This window comes from Palaemon carinicauda, chromosome 25, assembly GCF_036898095.1.
Source record: "Palaemon carinicauda isolate YSFRI2023 chromosome 25, ASM3689809v2, whole genome shotgun sequence".
Lineage (NCBI taxonomy): Eukaryota > Metazoa > Arthropoda > Malacostraca > Decapoda > Palaemonidae > Palaemon > Palaemon carinicauda.
In genome coordinates this window covers 79,369,254-79,396,753 of record NC_090749.1, presented here as the reverse complement: position 1 = coordinate 79,396,753, position 27,500 = coordinate 79,369,254, and the positions used below count along the sequence as shown (strand labels likewise).

Sequence of the window (27,500 nt, the reverse complement as noted above, 5' to 3'; positions counted from 1 at the left end):
ATACGGTTTAAGAATCCTTCGGAAATCGGCATATATGAGCTCACTCTGATAGCTTTGTGCCCTCCCATATCTAACTGTGACCCTAGGTGCCCACCTACTGTTAAACTTCTAGCTACGCCACTCAACTCGTTATGGGGATCTTTTGGGAGAGAGAGAGAGAGAGAGAGAGAGAGAGAGAGAGAGAGAGAGAGAGACTTTGTACCATCTGTTTTTGTTTGATGAATCCATCCTTGTGTTGATTAACCAATCCCCAATATTTACATAATATTATGATTAGAAATTCATATTTATCTTGACAATTACCTATTCTGTTTCTTTTAGATTAAATTCCAATCATTAGAGTTCCAAAAAGACTGTTCAAGTTTAGATTGATATTTCATTAGTACATTTCTTCATTTTCATGATAATTTCCACTTGTTGAATCTCTTTCCATTGACATTCCTTCCAAACAATAATCAATATAAATCAAAAGAATAGTAGGTAATTGAGTGTTAATTTCCCTTATTCAAAGCAATTGGTTAAAGAGCTTATAATTGGCCATGGATATTAAAGTTCAATTGTTTGTTTGTGTTTACTCTGAGTAATCCTCGACTAGTTTGGTTAGACCCTCCTTTGTTAGATAAGAGCAACAGCTATCAAACGCCATCTGTTGAGGCTAAATCACATAATCTCATCATTGAACAACAAAGCATAGGAGCGATATGTGAGAGGCAATGTCAGACAAAGGGATCCCAAAAGGATCAGCGGAGGACTTTCATCTGTGTCCGCTTGGAACAAGACTCGAGACGTATCCCGAAACAGAGCGAGTTAAAACCTCAGGCCTCATTATAGCATTACAAGGCAAACGATGAAGTTTTTCTTGCAAAGGAATCTTCTGCATATCATTGCAGTTAGGTTAAAGCAGAAGAGAGACATTCCTGCTGTCTTTCCTGGGTGGAGGAAGAAAGTCAGTATTTTCACTCTGATTAAACTTGATATATATATTTCTCTCTTCCCTCTACTGTATACATGAGGGAAGACAATTCCATTTGTGCAGGAAACACTGAATACTGTAATATATGAAATGAAAAATATCAAATATTCTTTTAGTTCTCAGTGATGTAAAGTTCTATTGTAAAATCGAAGTGATTTGGGAGATCTGAATAACTGCAATCCTGATTAGGCAACTGTCAAATTCTATTCCTTTTATTTGAAGGAGAGAATAACTCTTACTTTATTCTAAAAAGGATGCTAACATGCAACAATAATCCTCTTGAACTAATATTGATAGTTGGTAATTATTAATTATCTTTTCATATGTAATACAAATAGAATCTAGTAAACAACACCACCTTCCATTTTGACTACATTAAGCTCAACACAACACCAAGAGTATATTGGACTTGCTTCCTGTTCCCAGTTGGATAACCTGAGAGAAAGTGAAAGTACGTCAGTTGTATTTGATGATGTGTGGAACAGTCATTCATTGGAATAAACTGCTTTTAAGCTGATATTGCTTTGGAGATTTCAATCTGCCTCAGGATGATTGATAACATTGGGTGGACCCTGAGGAAATAACTTGTTACTTCAGTTCCTAAGATAATCTGACTTAGAATACCTATATAAAAAAAGCTACTCTACATTGACTAAGTGTTATTAAGAGATTATCTCTCTTATGATAACTTAGTTACTAAATTAATATTCTGTATTCTAAATGAAGCCCATGTTATATGATCACATTCACAATCACCGTTAAATCAGTGCAACTACAATATAACATTAGTTTTTCTAAAAGAACATAAAGAGGATGTTCTGTGTATCATATAAAGGACGATGCTCAGAAAGTGATGAGAATAACAGTCCATTGTAGGTTGCAATCCTGCTAGAAGTCTTGGCTACATAATATTTAGAATGGTCTTTAATGAAGAGGCGATGTGTCTTTGATACAACATTGTTATTATTAGTTGTTGAGGATGATGACACCGGATAATTTCCTCTTGAGATTTGCTGCATCAAAAGGTTCTTCCCTTTGAAGAAGAAGAAGAGGAATCGCTTCGTCTGTGCTTCATCAACAAGATCTCTCTCTCTCTCTCTCTCTCTCTCTCTCTCTCTCTCTCTCTCTCTCTCTCTCTCTCTATGAAGTGACATGTGTTCCTCCTTTCATTAAGAACGGAAGCTAATTTGTAATGAAAGACTAAATAACACTTTCCCCGTTATCCCTGATCGACTCTATCTGCTGATTGATTGATATGAAGAGTTATGAACAAAGCTTTCATTCGGGTTTAGAAAATATCCTTTTATTTCATTAGCTTCAAAAATGAATGAGGAAACCAATTAACAATATTACCTATGTTTGATGACGTCATTCATCAAGTTGCAGAAAACATGTGATTTGAATAAATATTTTCCTTTTGCAGGTGTTTGAACCGATTAGATCTATTTCATCACAAATTCTGATGGAAATTGATTTCAGTGCACAAAACATGAATTTTCCCTTTGACGCTGCCAATAATCAATATATGTATTGCATTGATATATTATATTATTTAGATTTTATTACATTATTTGATGGATACTGCTACCGAAACATTACATTATACAAAAAAAGGTATTATAAAATGATTAACGTCGCCTGACATACTGCAATTATTGTCCTAGAATGATCTACTCTCATCTTGGTAAGACGATCATAGATATAACATCTTCATGTGCAAAATCTTTCCTGCTGAGAGAGCTACACTTGATACTAACTGAGGGCCGTCCGGGGTGCAAAATTTTTTTTTCCCGAACAGTTTTGCAGATTTGGGCGGGGCTTTGCGCGCAGAAAATAGATTATAAGGTAACTGCTTTATTACGGCTGCGTTAAGGTTTGATGGGTAACTACCTCATTAAAGTTAAGATCAGTAAGTGCGTTCATAAAGAGATGACATGTTTATAGATAGCTTAATAATAATAATAATAATAATAATAATAATAATAATAATGATTATTACACACACACACACACACACACACACACACACACACACATATATATATATATATATATATATATATATATATATATATATATATATATATATGTGTGTGTGTGTGTGTGTGTGTGTATCTCTCTCTCTCTCTCTCTCTCTCTCTCTCTCTCTCTCTCTCTCTCTCTCTCTCTCTCTATATATATATATATATATATATATATATATATATATGTGTGTGTGTGTGTGTGTGTGTGCGTATCTATCTATCTATCTATATATATATATATATATATATATATATATATATATATATATATATATATATATATATGTATATATATATATATATATATATATATATATATATATATATATATATATAAAACATGATTTGCTTATGAAAACTAAATGTTACTGAAATAACTTAATTTTCAAAACTTTCTTACCAGTTCTTACCAGTTTCATAGTTCGATTCGTGCAAGTAGCCTACAACCTTTCCATAACAAATCATCATCATTACTTTTATATATATCCTTCATTGTTGCACCTGCTTAAGCATGTTGAAGAATAAGGGTTTTAAAAGTCTGATAGTTTCACGTGTTGATTTCTTACTCTACCGCTAGATTACTGGGTTCTTTAACTGGCTAGACAGTAATATATTGGATCTCTATACCTAGTTACGGGTAATTTTTTCTTTGCCTACAAATTCAACGAATAGTCTGGTCTAATCTTTCCACATTCTCATCTGTCCCTCTACACCTTTCAACACTGAGATTACCAAACAATTCTTCTTCGTTCAAGGGTTTAACTACTGTTCAGTGGCTACTTTCCTCTTCATAAGGATTGAGACACTCTAGCTATGGTAAGCAGCTCTTCTAGGAGAAGGACCTGCTTAGACTCGGTAGTTTCTTGTATTGTCTGTAAAGTCACCATCATTGTGAGCTAAGGATGGGATGTTTAGGGGGAGCCTATAGAGTCCTTTCAATGACGTCACTGGGAATCGCCGGCGGCCATACTGGAGGACATACAAAGCGAAAACATGGCAGCTGCTACAGCGAATATGGACAATGAGAGCGACTTTGTCAAACAATTGTCGGGTGATGATAAGCGTTTTTACAAGCAGAAACTCGATCTAATTGATGGACTAGATCCATACCAGATGCAGAATTCATTCAGTCAAAATATTGAGGATTTTCCCAGTATTTCATACATTGATATGGTGAACTACTTGGTACTGTCGGCCAACCCATAACATGAGTGGGCATACATTTCCATTAACCCTGGATAGGTACGGTGGGTCGTACGCGACCCCGAGCGTCAAAAAAAAAGAGGTTTTTCTCACGTGACTCACCCCCGTGACTGAATTTGTGGGTGATCGACCTGCAGGAGGTGTCTCCCCTATACGCTCTAGTAGTGTCCAGATGTGCATTGCTGTAGCTGTACTCCTTCCCCGATTTCTGAGACGCGTCGGGGTCGAGCGCGACCGAGTTTACCCTTCTAAGGTAATTTGCATAATTATCAAAGTTATTACGTATTATGAAATTGTCGTAGAATGGTGCAACTTGTATAGGTTATCAGTTGTGGAAAGTCTTGGTGGATTGTTTGGCTACCATGTGCATGATTTTTTTTTTAGTTAAAATGTCGTTCATCACCACAAGGACCATTTTACCGCGAGTGCCTCTTTTTAATTTTTTTTCATTTTTTTGCCAAGTCATTTTTCCGTAAGATATTGCCAAATAGTGTCGTAAAACTTTTGCTTGTTTAGTGTTGGAAAGTGTGTCTAGATGATCTTGCTACCCATGCGTGACTTTGTTTTTGTCAGATACGACGTAGTTATTGGTATATTGGGTATTTAACTGCGGTTGCCAATTTCTGTTTTTTTTCAATATTTGTAAAAAATTTTACGTAGTAAGAAATTGCCGTATATTATTCATTTTTTTTTTCATGTTTATGTGTTAGAAAGTATGCCTTGATGGTTGGGCTAACACGTGCATGTGTTTTTTTTTATCTGAGATGCCGTATATTAGAATGTTGGGCATTTTACCGCGAGTGCCCCTTTTTCATTTTTTTTCATTTTTTTGCCAAGTCATTTTTCCGTAAGATATTGCCAAATAGTGTCGTAAAACTTTTGCTTTTTTAGTGTTGGAAAGTGTGTCTAGATGATCTGGCTACCCATGCGTGACTTTGTTTTTGTCAGATACGACGTAATTATTGGTATATTGGGTATTTAACTGCGGTTGCCAATTTCTGTTTTTTTTTCAATATTTGTAAAAATTTACTACGTAGTAAGGAATTGCCGTATATTATTGATTTTTTTTTCATGTTTATGTGTTAGAAAGTGTACCTTGATGGTTGGGCTAACACGTGCATGTCTTTTTTTTTATCTGAGATGCCGTATATTAGAATGTTGGGCATTTTTCCGCGAGTGCCCCTTTTTATTTGTTTTGCATTTTTTTGCTTAGTCATGTTACCGTAAGGAATTGGCAAGTAGTGTCGCAAAACTTATATTTTTATAGTGTTGGAAAGTGTTTCTAGATGATCTGGCTACCCATGCCTATTTTTTTTTAGCCAGATATGGCGTATATATAAGTATGTGTTCGATTTTCCTGTGATTGCCATTTTTTCGTTTTTTCCCATTTCTTTCAAAATTACTACGTACTAAGGAACTATCACAGAGTAATGATTCATTTATATGTTTATTTGTCGGAAAATGTGCCTTGATGGTTTGCCTAGCACGTGGCTGAAATTTTTTTTTTCTGAAATGTCGTATATTAGAATGGCCATTTTTCCGCGAGTGCCCCTTTTTATTTGTTTTGCATTTTTTTGCTTAGTCATGTTACCGTAAGGAATTGGCAAGTAGTGTCGCAAAACTTATAATTTTATAGTGTTGGAAAGTGTTTCTAGATGATCTGGCTACCCATGCCTATCTTATTTTTTAGCCAGATATGGCGTATATATAGGTATGTGTTCGATTTTCCTGTGATTGCCATTTTTTCATTTTTTCCCATTTCTTTCAAAATTACTACGTACTAAGGAACTATCACAGAGTAATGATTCATTTAGATGTTTATTTGTCGGAAAATGTGCCTTGATGGTTTGCCTAGCACGTGGCTGAATTTTTTTTTTCTGAAATGCCGTATATTAGAATGTTAGCCATTTTTCATCGAGTGCCCCTTTTTATTTGTTTTGCATTTTTTTGCTTAGTCATGTTACCGTAAGGAATTGGCAAGTAGTGTCGCAAAACTTATATTTTCATAGTGTTGGAAAGTGTTTCTAGATGATCTGGCTACCCATGCCTATCTTTTTTTTAGCCAGATATGGCATATATATAGGTATGTGTTCGATTTTCCGGTGATTGCCATTTTTTCGTTTTTTCCCATTTCTTTCAAAATTACTATGTACTAAGGAACTATCACAGAGTAATGATTCCTCTAGATGTTTATTTGTCGGAAAATTTTGTTTACTTCTTTTTTGATTGAATATCATCAAATTTTTTTAGCTAAAATATTATATTGTTTCACATTTTTGTTTTTTTTTTCGATTTTATTTCCCTTCAAAAAAATTTTTTTGGGTCAGAATTTCAATTTTATAGTCGTAAAATAATCGACAATTATCCAGCAACCCACCATACAATTTTTATGCATATCCAATAATAATTAGATTAGTAAATAACACCTTGAAATTGACATACCCTTCCTACATTTCAAGTGGCAGATTAGGGAGTCTGAGTCAGTGTGGTTGGCGGCCATTTTGTGGACATATCCGAAGCGTAAGTTGCCCTATCTATATATATTCTTGTTCCCTATAGAATTTGTGATATTTTGGTATATTTTTACCTGCATAAATATCATATTATATATTAAATATATGTATTTTTTTACGAAATTTCTAAGTACTCAAAAAATTACCTTTAGATATGGCCCCTGATATAAATGTAATTTACAAAATAATGAAGATTGTTTTACATATTTCTATTTTAGGATAACATATGTTTATTCCCTAAAAAAATTAGCCACTTCCTATTTCATTTGGGTACCCAAAAAAATTCATGAAATTTGGACAAATTTTTTTGGCCAAAAAAAGTTACCCCTTTTTTTTCTCATTTCAGATCTTCACCTCCATGGGTCTGACTTCATCCAAAATACATCAAGATGTGTCTTAAACATTCAAGAATCAATTCATAAAAGGATTTGTGTATATATGTATAAACTTTTTTTTTATGAATTTTTATGTCAGGTCTTTTTTTTTCTACTTAATTTTTTAAAATATTTATAATAAATAGTTTTTCTGCAGATGAGTAGTATTTATCTTTACAGTTGTTTTAAGCATTCATTGAAGTTTTTTTTGGCAAAAGAAAAAAAGAGGTTACTGCAAAAACTGATTTTTCAAGAATTTTTTTTGGCGTCGGGGTCGTTCGCGTCCGAGTATACCCTTAAAGGGGTGTCCGAGGAGCGTACCTATCCAGGGTTAAATAATCTGCTTCCAGAATTCGTTGTTTTTCCCTTTAATGCTTTCCAAAATTAGATAAACACTGGGCCAATGAAGAGAGTGTTTATAATTATAAAGCTAATATTGATTATTTAGCCTAACCTTGTGTATTATAATTTTTGATTGTCAAAATTTATGTAAAAGTTTTGCATTATAATGTCAAATCTTTATCAGTTCATGTATGCCTAACCATTGTGTTTGTGTTTGGTTACAAATGCTATAATTTCTTATATACATATAAACATATGATGGACAAACTCTATTGTAATGCTCTTGGATGATCGTTTTGCCTCCTTGCAATTAAATGTGCAAGTTTAATTATTTTTTCAATGTTTCATATATAAGCTGAAGACCCCTTCGGGTTAAACCAGCTTTCAGATATTCTTATTATTTATAATCAATGTTTATTCATCACATAGGCCTGTATGTCTGCACAATTTAATACACAAATTAAAATAAATATAAGTATACACTTAATTATATATAGGCTAGGCATGAGCACCTTGAAGAAATAGAGACCTAGATAAGTAGCCTTTGTTAATATAACCAATATGGGCGCTTTTAATTTTTGTTTTGAAAATCTGAGATGCCCCTTTGATGTTTAAAAATTGAGATGCCCCCTGCCCCACACACACTACACACTGAACTGACGATGATACTTGTGAAGTCACCCATGCGATCGGATATAGCATGTTTACACAGGAATAATGATACTTTTAGGGCCTAGCCGAGACTGACCTGATATGAAATAATCAGAACAAATACGTGCGTAGGGTAGTGAGGATTCACGTAGATCAGCCTGTGATATTCTGGTCAACCACAAGTCACGTCTGCGCTTGGATAATTCCTCTATCTTTGTCCTGATTCTGAATAACTGCCGGTATGCGGTAGAAACTCTTGTCATCTCTTTGTCCTCGATTCCCACAGCCATCAATAGCGCAAAAACTGGGCATTGTGTGAATGTGAATGTGATGAGATGGCTAAATATTCAACAGTTCAACCATAGCTATTCACTGAACACGTCTTTGTTTGCCCTCCAAGATGGTGGACCGGATGTTTGATGACGTGTATTGAAAGGACTCTATAGGTCTACCTGCTGAGTCATCAGTAGCCATTGCCTGGCCCTACCTGGTCCTAGCTTGAGTAGAAAGGGCTTAATTAGGGTGCTAATCATATGTATATAAGGTCAGTCTCCAGGGCATTGTCCTACTCGCTAGGGCATTGTCACTGTTCCTTGTCTTTGCCATTCATGAGCGGCCTTTAAACATTTAAATGAGGATATGTATGCTTTCCCTCTGCTATAAACCTTCACGAGAGATAATTATGTCTTTTCCTTCAAGTATCAACTACATATCCTGATTAATGTGTCCTTAAATCTTCTGTCTTCGAGTGATGGAGAGGAAATAACCAACGGTGTCAAGTGAGCGTCCTTCCTTGAGATAACGAGAATCACATTTAAAGTATTATAGTAAAATTAAACGCTTCTTTTGATTCGATCTATCCTTATCCTTCTTATACTTTATCAACCGAATTACTCTCCCTGTTATGTGACTCAAGACAATAAATTCCTGTTCAAATGGTTTTACACACAAATCTTCTCCTTTCTGTGTCTCCGTCTGTTCATTAAAACTTGAAGTGGAATGAAAGGGAGAGGAGAACTTAGAGTTAATTCATCAGACTGTTGATAATTGTCTTGTCTCTGCATAAGGCAAATTCTATTTCAATAAAGCTTTGGAAAACACAAACACACAGATACAAAGACAGACAGACAGACATACACACGCTCACACACAAATACACATATGAAAAAGCAACAATATCTCAGTGGCGTCCAAGAATCGAAGACAGAATTTCTGTCAGATTAATACTATGCTTGATACTATTAGAAATACGGATCGCGTCAGGCAAACGACCCCTTTATTGTAGAGATAGCGGTAGGAAATAAGTTATATATACAAATTTATATATATATATATATATATATATATATATATATATATATATATATATATATATATATATATATTATTACTTGCTAAGCTACAACCCTAGTTGGAAAAGCAGGGTCCTAACAGCCCAAGGGCCCCAACAGGGAAAATAGTCCAGTGAGGAAAGGAAACCAGGAAGAATAATATATATATATATACATATATATATATATATATATATATATATATATATATATATATATATATATATATATAGGTAGATAGATAGATATATATAGTGTATATATGTGTGTGTGAGTGTGTGTGTATAGCCAATATGTATAAATCCTCATCATCACCTCCTCCTACACCTATTGACGCAAAGGGCCTCAGTTGGATTTCACTAGTCGTCTTTGTCTTGAACTTTTAAATCAATAGGCCTACTTCTCCATTCATTGTCTCCTACTTCACGCTCCATAATCTTCAGCCATGTAGGTTTGGGTCTTCCAGCTCTTCTAGTGCCTTGTGGAACCCAGTTGAAAGTCTGGTGAACTTATCTCTCTTGGGGAGTGTGAAAAGCATGCCCAAATCATCTCCATCTACCCCTCACCATGATCTTATCCACATATGGTACTCGGGTAATCTCTCTCATAGTTTTGTTTCTAATCCTTTCCTGCTATTTGACTCCCAATATCCTTCTGAGTCTTTGTTCTCAAATCTACTAAACCTATTGGAAATTGTTTCATTGTCATATCATGACTCATGTCTATACAGTAACACCAATCTCACTAAACTGGTTTAAAGTCTGATTTTTACATGTAATGTCAGGGAGATTTCATTTCTAAAGTTTACTCAACCTAGTCATTGTCTGATATGATTTTTCAATCTTTCACTAAACTTTAATTCTAAAGACCCAGTATTGTATATATATATATATATATATATATATATATATATATATATATATATATATATATATATATATATATATATATATATATATATATATATATATATATATATATATATATAAAACGCAGCCATTTCTACTCCCCTGCAGGTCAAAGGCCTCAGACATGCCCTTATTCATGTCTGGGGTTTATACAATTTTCATCACCACACTAGCCAACTGCAGATTGGTGATGGTGGGAGAATTTTGTCTGATAGCTCATAGGGAGCCAAACTAGTATAGGTGACCCATACTGATGAAAAATGAATATTTTTTTTGGGGGGGACAGCTTTCGATCTAAAAATTTACAGTACGAAGCAAGATATTTCAATTGCAGGTAAAATCATTAAGATAAAATTATAAGTGATTGATTTTATTTAAATGTAAAAGAGGTATTGTAAAGGTGTTTTCATTCATGAATTATCTAAAAGATGAATATTCTTCTGTTCCATATTTCACTAGACAACTTTTTAATAATACATTCAAGATTTAATTCGTTCATAAGTGATTAAAGAAATCATAGACATGTTTACATATTTTCTATATTAACTTGTATTTTTTTAGTAAACTTTGATTAAAATTTATTTTATATAACAAAATTTTAAAGTTCAAATGATAGTTATATATAAATTACTCCATTGAATTACGTTTATTTTCTATATAATTTATCAGTATATTGATCTATTAAACCTTTATTATACAATTGCAATGTATAAAGTAACTATTTAATACAATAGTAATCATAAAACATATTTTACATTGCTTCTTATTTTGGGGTAAATTAGATGGTTCTTACAATCATAGATTACGCGAAGTAGTGAGCTGAGCATTAGAGTATATACTCTGGAACGAAGATATATTTAACATCTTCGTTGTAAAATACGCGATAGAATCACGTTTAAGATTTTAATTTCGTCAACCCTTCAGTCAAGAGGGTATTCAATAATAGTATCCTGTTAATTGCGTAATTTATTCATTGAATCGTCAATTCTTCTTCTTCTTCTTCTTCTTCAAGATTGCCATGCCTCATAGCATGACACGGGCTCTTGTCCTAGACAGCCCGTAAGAGAATAGCTATCTGGAATGAGAACTCCTAAAGGAGCAATATGGTTTATTAAAAGAAGAGGTAGATTGGAATGAGTCTGGAACAGGAAAAGGATGCAGGATAAGGAATAAAAGGATGTAGTATGAGGGATGAAGGAGAGGTATGACAAGACTTGGCAAGGGGCAGAAAGCAACCCGAAAAAGGGGACTCCTTTTTAGGTCCACGAAAGAAAGTTTTTAGTCAGAGAAAATAGTATTGATAGTAGCAAGTCCCAGTAAGTAAAAGAAACTGGGAGAGGAGAGAAGGAGTTTTAGTAGGAGAGAAAAGGAGTAGGTTTAAGCAAAGAAGCTTATTCCTGCTCTTGGGATGGAAAGGGGGAGGGGGCCAATTCTGTGCAGCGCTCGGACAGCTCGCACGAGAAAGGCCCCCTAAGGATAGGGTAAGAAGAGGGTTAACAGGGAAAGAGGGTGGAAGACAGGAAGAACAAGAGCTGTTTCCTTATGAGGAAGACAGCCTTGTAATAACTATTCTCCATTTAGGAATAGGGAATTGGGAAGGGGAGGATTGCAAGAGGGGAAGGATTATCTCTGCTCAGTGGCTGAGAACTGAAACTGTTGCAGGAGTTGCTGGAAGGTGGAGGTTGATGAGAGGGAAAGGACTTTGGTAAGGATCTGGAAGGCGATAGGGATGAGGTCTTGCAAGGTGAGAGACTCAATTGCTTGAGTCAAGGTTTGGGAAGGGGATGAGGATGAAGGTTGTTGCTGGTCCCTTTGGGGAGCAGTTGCAGGTCGGTGCTGATCCTTTTTAGGAACAGTTGCAGGTCGTTGCTGGTCCTTTTTAGGAGCAGTTGTAGGTGTAGATGCAGGAGCAATTGTAGAAGTAGAAGCAGGAGCAGGAGTTGGCTGAGTTGGTCTTCTCTGGCGAGGAGTTCTCTGTTCTTTAGGTGGCTGGGATGGAGCTGGTTTGTTATGGTTTGAAGAGGATATATTCTTCATGGCTGCTATCCTCTTGAGACGCTCTGGGCAGCGCTTATTCCAAGCATGGTGTGGCTTGGAACAATTAGGGCACTTGGATGTGGTTTGACGTCCTTCTTTATGGGCCTTTATGCACACTTCTGTGCTATGTCGCTGGCTGCAGATACCGCAGATAATGGGGCCTCTGCATTCTTCTTTATGATGTCCAAAAGCGTTGGCATCTGTAGCATCGAAGGGGCTCAGGTGTATAATCCTCGATGGGGAAAGTGCCCCAGACTCCTAAGTCCAGTTTGGAAGGAACTAGACCTATAAAGGTGGCAATTAGGCGTCTAACAGGAACGTCATCCTTGCTTGTGCAGCGAACAGCACAGTCAATATTGCTGCACGAGGTTACAATGGAGATAGGCATCGTCACAGGATACCTGGTAATGACTGCCTTCTTCCTGATAAAAGCAGGATCGAGCAGTGTTAAGGTGGAGTCTTCCTGAAGGAATCTGGCTGTCTCAATGTCCTTGGGATAGATGATAAGGTCACCTTTCCTGTTAGGTCTTGCAGTGAGTTTCATGCCAGGCTTGGCAGCCATGGCAGCAAAAGAGGCATAAGAGAGTTCATTGTTTGCCTGTGAAAGTCGAAACTTTGGCAGAGGCTTCTTTGGCTGTGTAGCTGGGATGTTTTCTTGTATGGCAGTGGCTTCTTGCAGGAGTGTCTGGACGAAGTCTGTGCAGTTGCAGTCGGTGGAGTGGGCCCCTTGTTCAGTCTCCATGGCATTGGAGGACTCAGGCTCGTAGGTAGAAGGAATGACTGCTGTTGCACCTGATTGCTGAGGAGTTGTAGGGACAGACAAGGACGAGTCTGTGCTCTCAGTCCTTGGAGTCACAATAGGTGATGTTGGGGCTAATTCTGGCATTGGTGAAGATTGGGCAGAAGTCTTCTTCCTTTTCTTCTTATTATTCATGGCACGAGCCCATTCATCATACTCAATGATTTTATCACAAACATCTTTGCAACCTTCACAGTTACAGCAGACATGGTGATTTTGTACTTCCTGATTCGGATTAAGGTTCCTTGTTGCTAATGCACTAAAAATCTCAGCTCGGCGTTCCTGGTAAGCTAAAACGCTATCACAGTCACAAACTTGGCCATTGTAGTAGTCTTCACAAGGACGACTTTTAAGTGCATAGTAATTCCATGCCTTGTTTCCCAAATGAGCAACGGACAATGTGGTTGAACTCTACGGGAATCACAGTGAAAATTTCGGGAGGTTAAGATGTATATAATCCAGGGGTTGTCGGCACCTAATCTAAGCGAACACTGAATCGTCAATCAAAGCATCTTGATAAGACTCTTTTTAAAATTCTGATTCCTATTTCTATAAATATATATGTAATTCTTTACTGAATCTTCTACATGATATAAAGATTTTCATTTGAATTTATCAAAAATAATTATAAACACAAACCAATAATCTTAAAACGTTAAATACTCCAAAATATTCGAAAACACATCATCATGACAATAAAATATCTTTCTCGCTGATCAAATTTGTCAGGAATTTGCGTAAAATTAACCATTCACTGAGATTGGAAGAAGCCTTTCCTGCTCCATCAGTATTTAATAAGTAAAGAAACTGAATGAGAGAATATAAGCGTGAAAACTTTATTTTCGTTGACTATAATGGAAATTAATTTATGCAATTTTCTATAGATTTTGCAGAAAATAGAAGAACTCGCAACACAGTTTTCTTTCGTTTCTGTCTTAGCTTTCGAGGGGGACTAAATGAAATGTAATTCTATATCATCACTTTATCTAAGTTTATATGTTAATAAATGTTGCATTTTCAATCCTCCTTATTCTATAATGACCTTTGATCTATTTCTAATTATGTTTAAGGGGAAACAGGAAGATCTGCTCTTCTATTCTGTTGTAAGATTCCATAAAAACAGTTACATTTACGAAAACTATCTCACAAATTTTTAATATTAGATTTAGAGGGAGAAAGAAAAGATAGTAAATTGTGAAAAACTATAGTAATTATAGATTATTTTCCTTCTCATTCACGGTAGCAATTCCTTTAGAGAGAGAGAGAGAGAGAGAGAGAGAGAGAGAGAGAGAGAGAGAGAGAGAGAGAGAGAGAGAGAGAGAGAGAGAGAGAGAGCAAATGGTTTTGCTCTCTATTTTTTTTTCGTAGGTTCTGAATGATGCTTATATAAGTACCAACAGTATTCTTGTAGCTCCAGGTAAAATCAAATCCAAAGGAAATCCTACGGTCTGGCATCAAAAATTAAATACATACAAAAGAATTAAGTGGTTGTTGCAGTTAATAATTCTAGGTAATCTCATCTATAAATATTAGTAATTACAAGCTGAAATTAAGGAGGTAAGTAAATAAACGAGTTACTTAAACACAAATCAGTCAGTTTTAACATCTAATGTTGCATAAGCGTTTGGAATAGAAAGCAATACAGCGACCCTCTTTACTAATCATTGATATTTTGCATAGCTAAAACGCACATACCAGACCTCAAGAACACCTTCAGGGTAGAACTTTCTGGCTAAAAATGCTTGGTTATAGATTTGCCTTTGTTCGTTGAAGGATACCTCAGACATTACGTCCTAATACATCTCTTAACCTATCAAAGTAGGGACTTAATCAATCTCCAAAATGGCCATTGTACGAGACTTTTGGACGACTTGACCAGGTTAAGAATAAATTTACAAAGTTTCAAATTTCCTGATTCCATAAATCAATGGTTTCAGATCCAGTTCGAAGGACCACTGAAAATTAGAAGTTAAAATTAATGTGTGGGAAATGATTCCAGGAAAACCTCCCTGGCCTCATTTCCAAATTCCTGGCTTGGAGAAGTAGAGTGCCAACACCCCCACGTTCAACAAGCCTGAGAGATGCAGCAAACACTGTTTGCCAACCATACACACGTTTCTTAGAGATAAAGTTTTAATTTGATTTATATCTTGAAGGGCAGCATTGATATAAGTTTATATTTAATAAGAAATAGGTTCACACTGGAGCAATGATGTAAGTCAAAATAAGAGGTGTTAATTTTCCCTCTGGAATCAACTTGAAGGTTTCAAGAGACTGAAATGAAGGAGAAGAGATTCAGTTTATAACCAATTGTAAACAACAAAAGAGAGAATCACTATTACTATTACTACTAGTGAAGCCGTTTTGTAGTAACTGACTACATCGATGTAGGCGAGAGGTTTCATTCAAAAAGAATCTTAATAAGGTTTTTCTTTTACTTCAAAGTAGATATTATTCCTTATAAGTAGATCAATTGGAGACACATCATACACTGAAGGAAGTAACCCAATTGTTACCACTTGACCTACAATTACTTGGATTGGAATCAAGCCAAAATAATAAAATCCCAGTTGAATCCGGTGTAATGGTCTGTTTTTTCCCGTCCGAAATTCTCCCCAGGGGAAATATGGCCCAGAATAATATTCCCCACTATGGACCAAGATTCCCCCTTTACTTGGTGGAGGTAACCATTATTTCGGACTTGGGGAAAAACAGACTATTACACCAGGTCATAAAAGTAAGTCATTAATTTCTTTAATTTTAATGTCTTTAGAGTGCGCAGTTCAACATTACCTCTTGCCAGTACAAGTTTGTAACCTGGGAAGAGGGTCCGAGGGCTTGCTCTCGTCTAGGGGTTGTGACCTGGAAACTTTTAGGTTAGGTTAGGTGGGTTTGTTAGGTTTTGTACCCTTTTGTACCTTTCTATATTTTTGTAAATGGTATATGGAAAAATGCTTTAGAATACACATGTTAATATTATCATACCATTGCCAACATCAGTAATGGCATTGTAACGTTGGTAACGTTGCGTACCTATATATATATATATATATATATATATATATATATATATATATATATATATATATATATATATATATATATTCCTAATATTTGGTCAAACTTACCATTGATTATTTAATTCATCAAAATAATTTCTATGTAAAGGAGGGTGAGGGAGAAATATCTTAGGGGGGAAAATTCCCCTGGGAGAATAACTGCCCGGGCTGCTTTTCCCAGGGGAAATTGATTCTAGGCTAATTTTCCTGGGGGGAATTTCAGTCAGGGGGGAAAAATTTCCTGCTACAACGGTTCTCTTTGGGAGATGCAATAAAGCACAAAGGATTGTACAATATGGAGGAGGTTCTGGACTTTTGCAACAAGAGATGATCATTTAATCGGATCAGACTGACTCAGGTATGTAAACATCCAGATAGGTTACAAACAGTGTTGCCATTTCAGGATGATGTAATAAGTTGCAAGCTCATTTCTTTAAATTTTCTCCTTGATAGAATTTCTTTGAACTTTTTTGTTTACTCACATTATATATGTATATATATATATATATATATATATATATATATATATATATATATATATATATATATATATATATATATATCAATTGTCTTTTTTACTAGTTAGTATATAATAATGAAACGATAACTGTTTTGCAATTAGTATTATGGTCTTCTTTCTCTTCTTTTAGATTTCATTTACAAAAAGCTCAATTACCTAAATTCAAAATTGTTCTCTGGACATCCATCAGCCCTTTTGTTCCAGAACCAAGCATTGTTCAATACGTCATATAGCTACTGTTATCAAAATGCTTTATGAATAAAATGGATAATATGTTGGTCTTTTCTGATTCAATGCTACTAACTGGAGAACCGTATAACACCGTTTCAAATCTAGAATGAAATGTAAATTTACTTATAAGTCATTGTATCGCAATCATAATTAGGATGGTTTTCACTATTATGAAAACATTGGCAAGAAATTAAAATGATTCTGTACTGAAATTTGTTTTGAAGAAAACTCTTTGGTTCCATTTTAATTATTTGTTTAATACTCATAACTATAAACACTTTATATTGAGATCGTAATTTCTTTTAATTTATTTACCTATTATGGAGTTATTTCGTTGAATACATTTAATTGAATAAATTTGAACATGAAAGGGATCGAGGTATCTTGGGAAAAATGGTTATACTCTTAGTAATTAATTAGGTTGAATTGACCGGGATTGGAAGTCAGAACAACTGCTGTACCATTGAGAAGAACGAAGTGGTTTCTCTCTCTAAGAAAACATCATTTTCCACTCAATGAATAAGTCCTCAAACCGGATTTTCTTCTTGTTGCATATTAATCCTTGGTTTAAAACTCTGTCTCTCAAAGGTTTGTAAGTACAGGAGAAGAATAAAAGAGAGAGGCAGGCCGCAGGCCCTCATGCGATATTAGATAGTAGTAGAATCAGTCTGAGAAAGGAAAAGAAAGGAAGGGAAAGGAAAGGTTTTTTGGTTCATGCCTAGCCCTTGCTACAGGAGTCCGTTCGTCAACATCTATTGATGATTATAAAGGGTAAGATTGCTAAAAATTTATGATGGTAGTTTTTTTTGATTGGATAATCTTGATGGTACTCTTTCTAAAACTTGGAATTCTTTTTCTCAAACTATATATGTAAAATATCACCAATTTTTCGTAAATGTTATACAAAAATTGCAATCAATTTCTTAACGATTAATTATAAAAACAAAAACAAAATCTTAAAAGGTAACAGTAAGCAAGGCTGTTCAAAAGTACATCATTACACAGTCACTCTCTGACTGATATTGGCAGGGAAAGTTCCATCTTGGACTGTCACTCACTGATCAGGCACAACTCTCCTGCAGATATAGTTTCCCTGACATTTTCCCTTTCACGAGGGTGTCTTGCGGTATAGTAGCAACGTCATACTGGCTTAAATGGAAAGGCCAGCGTTCGATTCTCCCAACAGACGAGGGAAATAAGTTTTGTTTCTGCTCTTATTAATAATACTTTTATCGTTAGGTCTTACTGTCTGTATATATTGCCTTACCTTGCGTAAGACTATCGTTAGGAAAGGTACAACTTAGATTGGTTGGAAGTTCGTAAGCTACACAGCTAAGTATAATACATAGGCCTAATAAAACGAATGTGCTATTGCTTTATTTTACGTGTATTCTTTTTTACTGTTTTGATTCAGTTTAATCTTTACTTCTGCCATCCTTTCCAGCCTTTGGTATTACAATCTCCTGATTTTCCAGATAATTGAAACTTTGCCTAACACACGTATTGGTAACAATAATTACAAAATGAAACATTATGATATCCAAGTTTGAACTTCAAAAGTATCAATAAGTAAATTCCAAGAATTAAGAAGAACATTCATAATGTGGTTACTATTTTCACTAAAACTTCTCCTAAACTAAGATTAAGCAAAACCAAAGAAAACTGAACCGTTGAGGGCTTAGTAGTATACTCTTCATCCCTACACAACAAAACAAAGTTTATCCTTATCATTCCTGTTTCTATGATTTTCTTTTAATTCTAGCATATTTAACTTTGTTTTCATAACCGTTATTGGCTCATTAGTGTTAGCTTCTCCTGTGAAATCTCTTCTACTATTACTAATCACAAACCTCAGTTTGGTCATCTCTGCTTTCTTTTCTTCTATTTTTCTTTTAATTTTATTTGCCACTTTACTTTTTATTTCTTTCTTTGTTCTCGCTTCTTATACTTTCTTACTTCTTCAATTTTAATATCATATTTGTCGTATATTTCTATGATACTTTTTCCCTAACATTCCCCATATGGTTCTCTTATTTGGACAGCTATATGTACTTGAGAGTTGTCATAGGAAAACAACCAACATCCAAGAAGTAAATCAAGAACCCAAAGCAGTGGCTCTTAACCTTTTATGGCTGCGACCCAAAATCCTGTTCAGATCAACCATGGTGACCCTTAACTTCATAAATACTTTTATTTAAATTATAATATACTTTTGCTTGTAAAAACGTGTGACAGAAACAAAAATCACATGCAGAATTTTTTATAATGCAAGTAGTGAACCTATATAATAATGATCCATGAGAAATAAGACAATGCACTGATAATTTCTAAAATAAAAATAAAAATGTTTCTTAATATAAAAAAGAAAAATGTATTATTAGGCTATAATTTACCATTGTTGAAAAAGGAAATTATTCATACACGATTACTTGACATGAAATATAGTAATAACCCCTTCCATCCGTGCCTCTGCCCTCCACTTCTCTTCCTTCCTTTGTTTCTCCGATTCCTCCGTTTTTAATTGTCCCTTTCCCTACCTTCGTCCCTCATTTCAATCCCTCCATTCCATAACCCCCTGTCTCCTTTCCTTCACCCCTTCTTTCGCTCCTTCCATTCCTTCTTCTCCTCGTCCCTTTGTCCGTAGTGAAGTGGTTAAAATCAATGAGATCCTTGACACTGGATTGTTTTGGTCAGCTCTTCAAATCTCGTTGATTTTGATGATAGGCTGCATCTTAGGTCATCTTCTGGTTGCAAACGGTTTCTGTATTTTGCCCTTTATGACTGTGAGGGCTGAAAATCCTGCCTCACTCAGGAAAGTTGTAGCAAAGGGAATTAGCGTTTTCAGGGCTTCACCTCTAAGATTGGGCTTTTCTTTGTGAACTTTTATCCAAAATGAGCTCAGTGATTCCTTTTGCCTTTTGAAATTGTAATGAAGTGTTGCGTCATTCTGAATCTCGCTAAGCTCCTGTTGTAGCTTGCTGATGTTTGCAATTTCATCAGGCAAGTCTTCAGCTTCAATGTTGAAGGGGTTTCTAACCCAACTGTAGTTGAGCGTATTTTCTGGAATATAATGATCACACTCTCTAATTAGCTTGGATATATGTCCCTCAATAATGCCTTGGACTTGAATGAGAGAAAATCTTTCATCCTCTAGAAGTAGGTTAAAAGATGGAAATGATGCAGTCTTTCCAGATTTGATTTTATTCATCCACAACTTCACTTTTCCCTTGAATGCTAATAGCTTCTCAGAAAGCCCAACCAATGTCTGATCACGACCTTGCATTGAAATGTTCAAGGAATTTATTTCAGCAAACATATCTGCAAGATAAGCTACTTGCATCAACCATTTTGATTCTGGGAATTTGTGGGCCAGTGGGTGACTCTTCTCTGTCAAAAATAGCTCAGTCTCGGTCCAGAATTCCAGCAGTCGTTGAGTACCTTTCCTCGTGATAGCCACCTAACCTCAGAGTGGTAAAACAGATATATATGCTCAAAACCAAAATCAGAGCACATTTGAGTGAACAATCTTGAGTTCAGAGCCCTAGCTTTAATGATTTTAATAACCTGAGTTACTTCCTGCATCACCTTCTGTAACTCATGTGATAACTTCAGAGAAGCAAGATTTTCATGATGAAGTAGACAGTGAACAACCATCACACTCGGATTTTCTTGCTTAACACTCACAATGAAGCCCTGACGTGCTCCTAACATTGCTGGTGCTCCATCACAACAAACACTGTAACACGGCCTCCAGAGAAGTCCTTCTTCCTTGAATAATGAATCTACCTTCATAAAAATGTCTTCTCCAGTAGTTGTGGTTTGCAATGGCTGGCAAAACAGAAACTCTTCTTCCATATCTTCTGGACCTTGATATCGTTCATATGTCATGAGTTGGGCATCATTACTAACATCAATTGACTCGTCCAGTTGGAGATTGAAGTGCCCACTCTTTTTTATTGCTGCAACCACTTGGTCTTTTATGTCATGTGACATATTCTGGATTCGTTTTTGACTGTGTCATTTGATAGGGGAACATGTTCTATTTTCTTGGCAAATTCTTTCCCATAAATTGTTTGCACCATATCAAGAGCTGCAGGCTTTACCAATTCTTTGCCAATGGTATGTGCCTTTTTAGCTCTTGCAATTCTCCAATCTATGAGGTACGAAGCAAGTGTTGATTGTTGCATGCTCGTAACCGCTGTGTTGGTAGGAGCATCTAGTCGTTGCCTTTTCAGTTTCTGTTCTTCTCTTTCAAAGAAACTTCGGTCTTTCTTGACAAATCCACTGTGCTTTCCTTCTAAGTGTCGTCTAAGTTTATTCTGTTTGAAGGATTCGTTACTCAGAATTTCCCGACAAATAACACATTGTGGTTTAAGTACGCCCTGGTGAGTTATGCGTGTGAAACCTAGGTTAAGGTATTCATCCTTGTACTGTCTTTTAGCCATTATCACTTGATAATGAACAGCAACCTGAAAACAATAAAGATTCAGAGGACGCTAAACAATCTTCGTAAAGGCGCTTAAATGAGCTAACTTAAAAGAAATACAGGGAAATTCTAGTTTTTTTCCTCTTATTACTGTATTTGGCGTTCTTGTATACAGGAAAAAAGGCTCTAAGAAAAAGGCACAAGGCTCACAGAAAGCACTAAAACTAGCACCAAAAGCCCTCAGTTGCCAACTCTGGACACTGACACATCAGCTCCTGACTTCCTCCACCTCCCCCTCCTCCTTCCCTCCACCAACGATTAGATTAAAATGGCAAGATGAGATGTTGGTAATATTTTCACCTCAATCAAATCGTCTGTCTCAATGTTTTGCTTAACATTAGATAATAATGACTTATGAATTCTACATTCAGGATTAATACTTTGATAATATTTTGAATAGGAATATTGGGAAAATAGGAAGTCCATAAATCCTTGCTGACCCATTCAAATGGCTTGGCGACCAAACTTTGGGTCGCGCCTTGGGGTTAAGAACCACTGACCTAAAGGAAAGATCAAATGGAAAGCTTGCAGCCATGAGATATATGTCTTCTCTAAAGGACGGAGCAAATGAGCATATAAATAAGAACTACCTAGCCTGTACAAGAACACTTGTGGACTATGCTGCTCTTACCCTAACAAAGCTGACAGAGACCCGAAGAGTTACTCTGGAGGTAATACAAAATGATGCCATGAGACTCATGCTATGAGCACCCATGTGGACAAGGCTGTGTAATATCAGGCTTGAAACCAACTTGCCTGCCTTAGAAGATAGGATTGCACAGAGAAACGCAAGCACAAGGCAAATATTTCTCGCTCTGACAGAGACTCCATAGCACAGAAGAGGGTAAGAGGAGAACTCACAAAGCACCCTGAGAACCAGACATAAAGCTCCTATGGCAAGGACCACAGTGATAATCTAAAGAGCCTGGGAATAGCTGAAGTAATACTGAAACTGAGTCCAGACACAACTCAGGGCACAAAGCACATCCCACCCCGGAAAAAGGAAACTGCATCTTCATTGTATACAAAACTTCTAAAAGTAAAAGAAGGTTGCACAATGGAGGAGCTAAGAACAGCAGCCCAGGAGGCAATCATAGGCATAGAAATTGAACTGTGGATCGTGGAATTCAAACAACAGGAGCTACAGTATACTTCAACAACTTTACAGCTTTCTGGAGAATATCCAACTATGCCTCTACCATGCAGACAGAACTTGTTGTAATAAAGCAAGTACAGAAATACTCGTTTGAAAATGAAGAAATACCAGTAGTCATCCACAGACTCAAAATCCTCAATGCAAGCATTGCAACAAGCAAAGAACCCCCCCCCCACCCCAAAAAAGGTCTACTAGCTGATATCAAGTCACTACTATATCAGCACAATAAAAGAGGCAGACCTGTGACTCTCAACCTGATTCCAAGTCATATTGGAATACCATGGAATGAAAAAGCAGATGAGGTAGCCAAAAGCACAGACAGACACATAGAGAGGTTACAGGTGCTCATACAGCCTGCGCTTCAACAGACTAATAACAAAATAAAGCCACACCTCAAAGAAAATATGATCAAGGACCTACACAAGTGGATAGAAAATAACTCCCCTTCTGCCAGGTGGTACAAGTGGGCCACAGATCTGGTGCCTCTCCCCATTGACAGGCAAACAAAAAGAGAGAGAGCTGTATGTATTCACAGACTCAAGGTGTGGTACAAAGCCTGCTGGGCGACTGTAGAAAACAGTGTAAGACCATGCAAACACTGTGAAGAGATACCGCGCCAGGCCCTTCAGCACTACTTACTAGAATGTAGGGGGACAGCGTATCCAAGGGGTAACTTACAACCAGGCGTTAACTCACAAAACTCCATACAAACTGCAGCCACACTGGTAAAAGCAATTGTTGAGGATATTGAAACCCATAGACAATTGCTTTCAAACCTACCTCCATCGAGGTAATGTAACCTCTGGAAGTTCATTCAACTTCATCTCATCCCCTCACTGTAAGGCCCTATACACATCATAGGTAGGCCTATTATTCCATAAATTTTTCTACAACTGAAATACTCTGCAGGGACCCTAGGCCTTAAATTCTTAAAACTACCACTATCCATGACATGATGGCCCCCTTCCATTACCATCATCATCCTTCCTCTGTTCATATTTGTCTCTACAACTAAAATCCTTTTAAATTTCCATTTTTTAACAATTGACCTACTGAATTTTTTTTTCAGATTACCTACGGGCTGAACAGGTGAAAGTCCAGTGCCAACTGGAACTGTTGGCTTTAATACCACTACTTTCTTAAATAGCGTTTGTCATCTGATGTTATGATGTTATGAAATAGCATCACCCTTTTATACTCTATTCTATTTTCAATTGGCCATATTCCTGTTTCTGCTATTAGGCCAAAGTATGGTGTGGTAGCAACCCGTTCAAAAATTCCGTTCATGATTTTGTTCTTAATACTCTCTAGTTCTTTCATTTCTTTTTTTACACCCCATGTCTCAATATTTTGCTACCATTCTATGTACTATTACTGTCTCGTAGACCTTTATTCTCATTAGCAATGCCATTAGATTTCCTACTCTGTTACTGTCTCCATACTTCCTTACTTCTCGTACTATGTATTATATTCTAACATCCCTTGGGCTTATAATGCGACTATAGTTTCCTTTTTCTGAGTACCCTTCTCCTAAGTATTTATATTACTAAACTTTTTCTATTCTTCCATTTCTAACCACCACGTTCACCCTTTTGACCTCTTCTTTTTTATGTCTAATTACTAACATCGCAGACTTCTGTTCTTCCAAACTGAGGCAGTTGCTAATGGTTTTTTCTACTTTGTAACAATTGTTGCTAGGGAACAATATATCATCTACATAAATTAAGGTTTTTATTCTAATATTTCTAATCAGGGTTATCATGTTTTCACTTATTGAATTATCTTTGTCCAAATACTGTTCCCTGTTTTACGTTTCCTTCTATCTAAATTTCCTCTTTATATCCAATGGGGCTCTTGATAATATCTTAACCCCTTCTCAGGGGAGGGGGGGGGGCACCAAAATGTCCTCACCTGCATAATCATCCTGAAACAGAATGAGCCTTCCTTAAGTCTGGTTAAGAATGAAAAGACAACTGATTATCATTTGAATAGTCACAAAAACCATTGCATAGGAGAAGGTGGAGATATAACTGTTGGAAAAGAAGAACAGCAACAAGAAAATGAATAGAAAAAATCAATATTCGATGTATATATAAAGAGGAAATACAATGTCCGTAAAGAGGCTAGGATAAGCAATTTGACCCATGATTACTGAAACTACCATGCTTACTGAAACATCCCGGACTTCGTCATACACATGATCTGCTGGTACCGTAGAGAGTTGAACCATCGGTTATTGATTACCTAACACAGAGGTCACCTCAGTTTTGGGAAAGAGAAGGTCCTTCAGTTCCAGAGAAGGAAGATAAGGGGCATCTTGTTGAGAGCTCTTCTGGAAACCTCTTACCCAGTGTCGGAGCATCCTCTGACTTCGACCTCAAATGTCCAAGGAGACGTCAGTAGCATAGATGCTGGTTTGAAGGAGATCCGAGTAAACCTGGCATTTGGAAGGTTCCTAGATTACAACGGATCCCTTGGAAACATGACAATCAGCATGTTTATGGCAGGTCTTGTGGCCACAGGGGGACTTGACCGGCTTGGTACAGTCAACCTGTAAAGAAGAAACATTTCAATGACTGCATCATAGTTAGAATCAGAACAGTGGGTAAAGCATTCCAATGGGTAAAAATAAGTAGACTTAAGGAGCAGCATCCCAAGACCTGTGCCACCTCGCCAAACATATAGGGTAAGTGGAAAATGAAAACAGCCACCTTAGAGCAACTAAGAACACTATCTAACTCCCAGAAGGACCTTCAAGACTTCAGCTCCCCGCCATGACGAATCGATAGCATGGGAGGATGGACACCCTCACCTAACCAGTGAGGTTAAGTGAAAGAAGAAGGGGATAGCACATAAGTGAAAATTTACCAGGCATGGCCGCCAACTAGCGTATGATAGCCTAGGTCAATGGTGATAAAAACGCCCAAGAAACACCAAGAAATGATGGGGGAATACTATAAACATAACACATCTTATAAGAATAATGTAGAACATATCCTTATAGTGATATGACTAAATAACTTAGCGTTTCTGAGCAGTTTCGTAACATGATTCAAAGGCATTGACCACGTTCTGGCCTCGGAAAAATAAAAGCATGCAAATCAAATAAAACAGTGGCAGGAGACGCGAAATTCTCCAACACACGAAAAAGGGGTACTCAACTTAGTTGATGAGGAAGAAGCTGAAGCATCCATGATCGAAAATCATTAAAAAAACAAGAAAAACAGGCAGAATCTCTCCAAGGGACCATCAAAGATGGCGGCTGCGAAGGGGAATGTATCAACAGGAAACGTGTTAGTTGTAACATATTGAGATCGGGAGTTGTAACGGCTTTCTTGCCCACAAATCCTACCCTCACCTTATCCTTGAAGACAAGGTTAATTCTATTTTGGGAAGGATAACTATGGCTTGTTATCAACACGTCCCTGATTTATAAGTGATATCTCTAGGGATATTTGTACCGGAGGTTAAAACTCCGTTGATACCTAAGAGGTAAAATTTCTCTGGTACATCACTCTCAGAAATATACCAAGTAGAAGCTACCAATGAGAAACCTTTATCAGGACAACATGGCTGGAACCCAAAAAAGTAAAAAATTAAATAATACTGATTGTTTAATGTTATGTTCAACTATTTTACACGATGTAGGTTACGCAAAATATACCAATAAACTTTACTAAAAAATAGCAAAACATTAACGGCAATATGAAACTAATAGCCAGCAAACAGAAAATAAAACTATATTTAAGATTTATCATACTATAGATATTTCCAGTATCACACAAAAATATACTGAATACTCACAGCATACCAAAATTAATTGATAAAAATACAAAGTTTTTACCAAGTGGTACGAGTTGACTTTTCAAAGTTTTATAAAACAAGGTACAGATGGCGTTGAGTAGTTTCAGGTATAAAATGTTGACAGGAAGAAATATGGCTCCTGCTTCTAATGATGAATACTGATTCAGTCTTCTTTGTCTTCTTCAAAATACTTTATCGGTGTGTGTAGTCCAGAGTCACAGAGGGTGTAGCTGAAGAATGTCTCCAACACAAGGATTGTTCATTCAGGACTCTCTCGTTTCTGCCTCCCCCTAATCTCTAAAATGGGCTGCCAATGTAAGAACCCGTGTCTAGCAAAATGATGTACACTCTAAAAAGCAAGCAGTGTCTATCTCCCAGCTCAAGAACTGCCGTATCTGGCACAAGGAACACCCAGCTCCCTGCCAGTTTGGTGGCAGAAATTTTCAGCGCTGACATACACTGTCAATTTTCCAATAAGCTCTTATAGCAGATCCTACATATGTTGTTTCTGCTATAGCAAGGAGCACCAGCACTGTCAAGACTTCTGTTATGTTGACAGGAAAAAATGCAAAGAATGTACTGCATACTATGATCACAAGATACTGTGCAGATGCAATGATTACAATCTGTACCACGGCATCGTATATCAACTTGTCACTAGAAGGAATAGGGAGCCTCCGTTGCAAAAGAAAGCCCTACCACTGAAGCTCATCAACATTGAGATCCCACACTTCCATACCCCAGGAGTTCTCCAGAAGATACTGAAGACCCTGGGCAGGCCACATACATGGCTCAATTTTAAACCGAGTCCAGATATCGACTGCATGAAGGCTGCACCTATTAGATATCAGGAACGAGGTCTTCCTGTTCTTGATCCCTCTCCTCAACCAGTGAGGATGCCACCTGCCAAGAAGAGAAAGAGTGGAACAACAGTGAAACCACTTACTGCCACCTCCACTGCCACCCTACCTACTAGCACTCTAACAACAAAAGAAGAAGCGTCAGCCATGGCCCTGGATCCTTCCAAAGACACTCACCCTCCTGCTCTGGCTGAGGCACATCAGCCAGACTGCAATTGCACATCCTTCC

At 36.6% G+C, this 27,500-nt stretch overlaps 2 protein-coding genes across 2 annotated transcripts; both read right to left on the bottom strand.

Annotated features, from left to right (window-relative positions):
* Positions 1-19,702: 19,702 nt before the first annotated feature.
* LOC137619093 (protein FAM200C-like) lies at positions 19,703-20,853 on the bottom strand. Its single transcript, XM_068349285.1, has 2 exons — positions 20,530-20,853; positions 19,703-20,422 (listed from the first exon to the last, which is right to left on the bottom strand). The coding sequence occupies exons 1-2, from the start codon at positions 20,851-20,853 to the stop codon at positions 19,703-19,705; spliced, it is 1,044 nt and encodes a 347-aa protein (XP_068205386.1).
* Positions 20,854-20,942: 89 nt separating this feature from the next.
* Positions 20,943-22,166, bottom strand: LOC137619092 (zinc finger BED domain-containing protein 5-like). Its single transcript, XM_068349284.1, has 2 exons — positions 22,083-22,166; positions 20,943-21,434 (listed from the first exon to the last, which is right to left on the bottom strand). Exons 1-2 carry the CDS (start codon positions 22,164-22,166, stop codon positions 20,943-20,945), a joined length of 576 nt encoding a protein of 191 aa, XP_068205385.1.
* Between the last annotated feature and the right edge of the window lie 5,334 nt (positions 22,167-27,500).

What these genes read in the sequence shown, in the direction of transcription:
- LOC137619092 (XM_068349284.1), bottom strand. Translation starts at nt 22,166, where the DNA reads ATGGGTGCTCATAGCATGAGTCTCATGGCATCATTTTGTATTACCTCC. An exon ending in TCTCTGTCAGCTTTGTTAGG is followed by an intron (nt 21,435 to 22,082) that starts GTAAGAGCAGCA and finishes TATTGTTTTCAG; the next exon opens with GTTGCTGTTCATTATCAAGT.
- LOC137619093 (XM_068349285.1), bottom strand. Translation starts at nt 20,853, where the DNA reads ATGACATATGAACGATATCAAGGTCCAGAAGATATGGAAGAAGAGTTT. An exon ending in TGATGCAGGAAGTAACTCAG is followed by an intron (nt 20,423 to 20,529) that starts GTTATTAAAATC and finishes CTCTGAGGTTAG; the next exon opens with GTGGCTATCACGAGGAAAGG.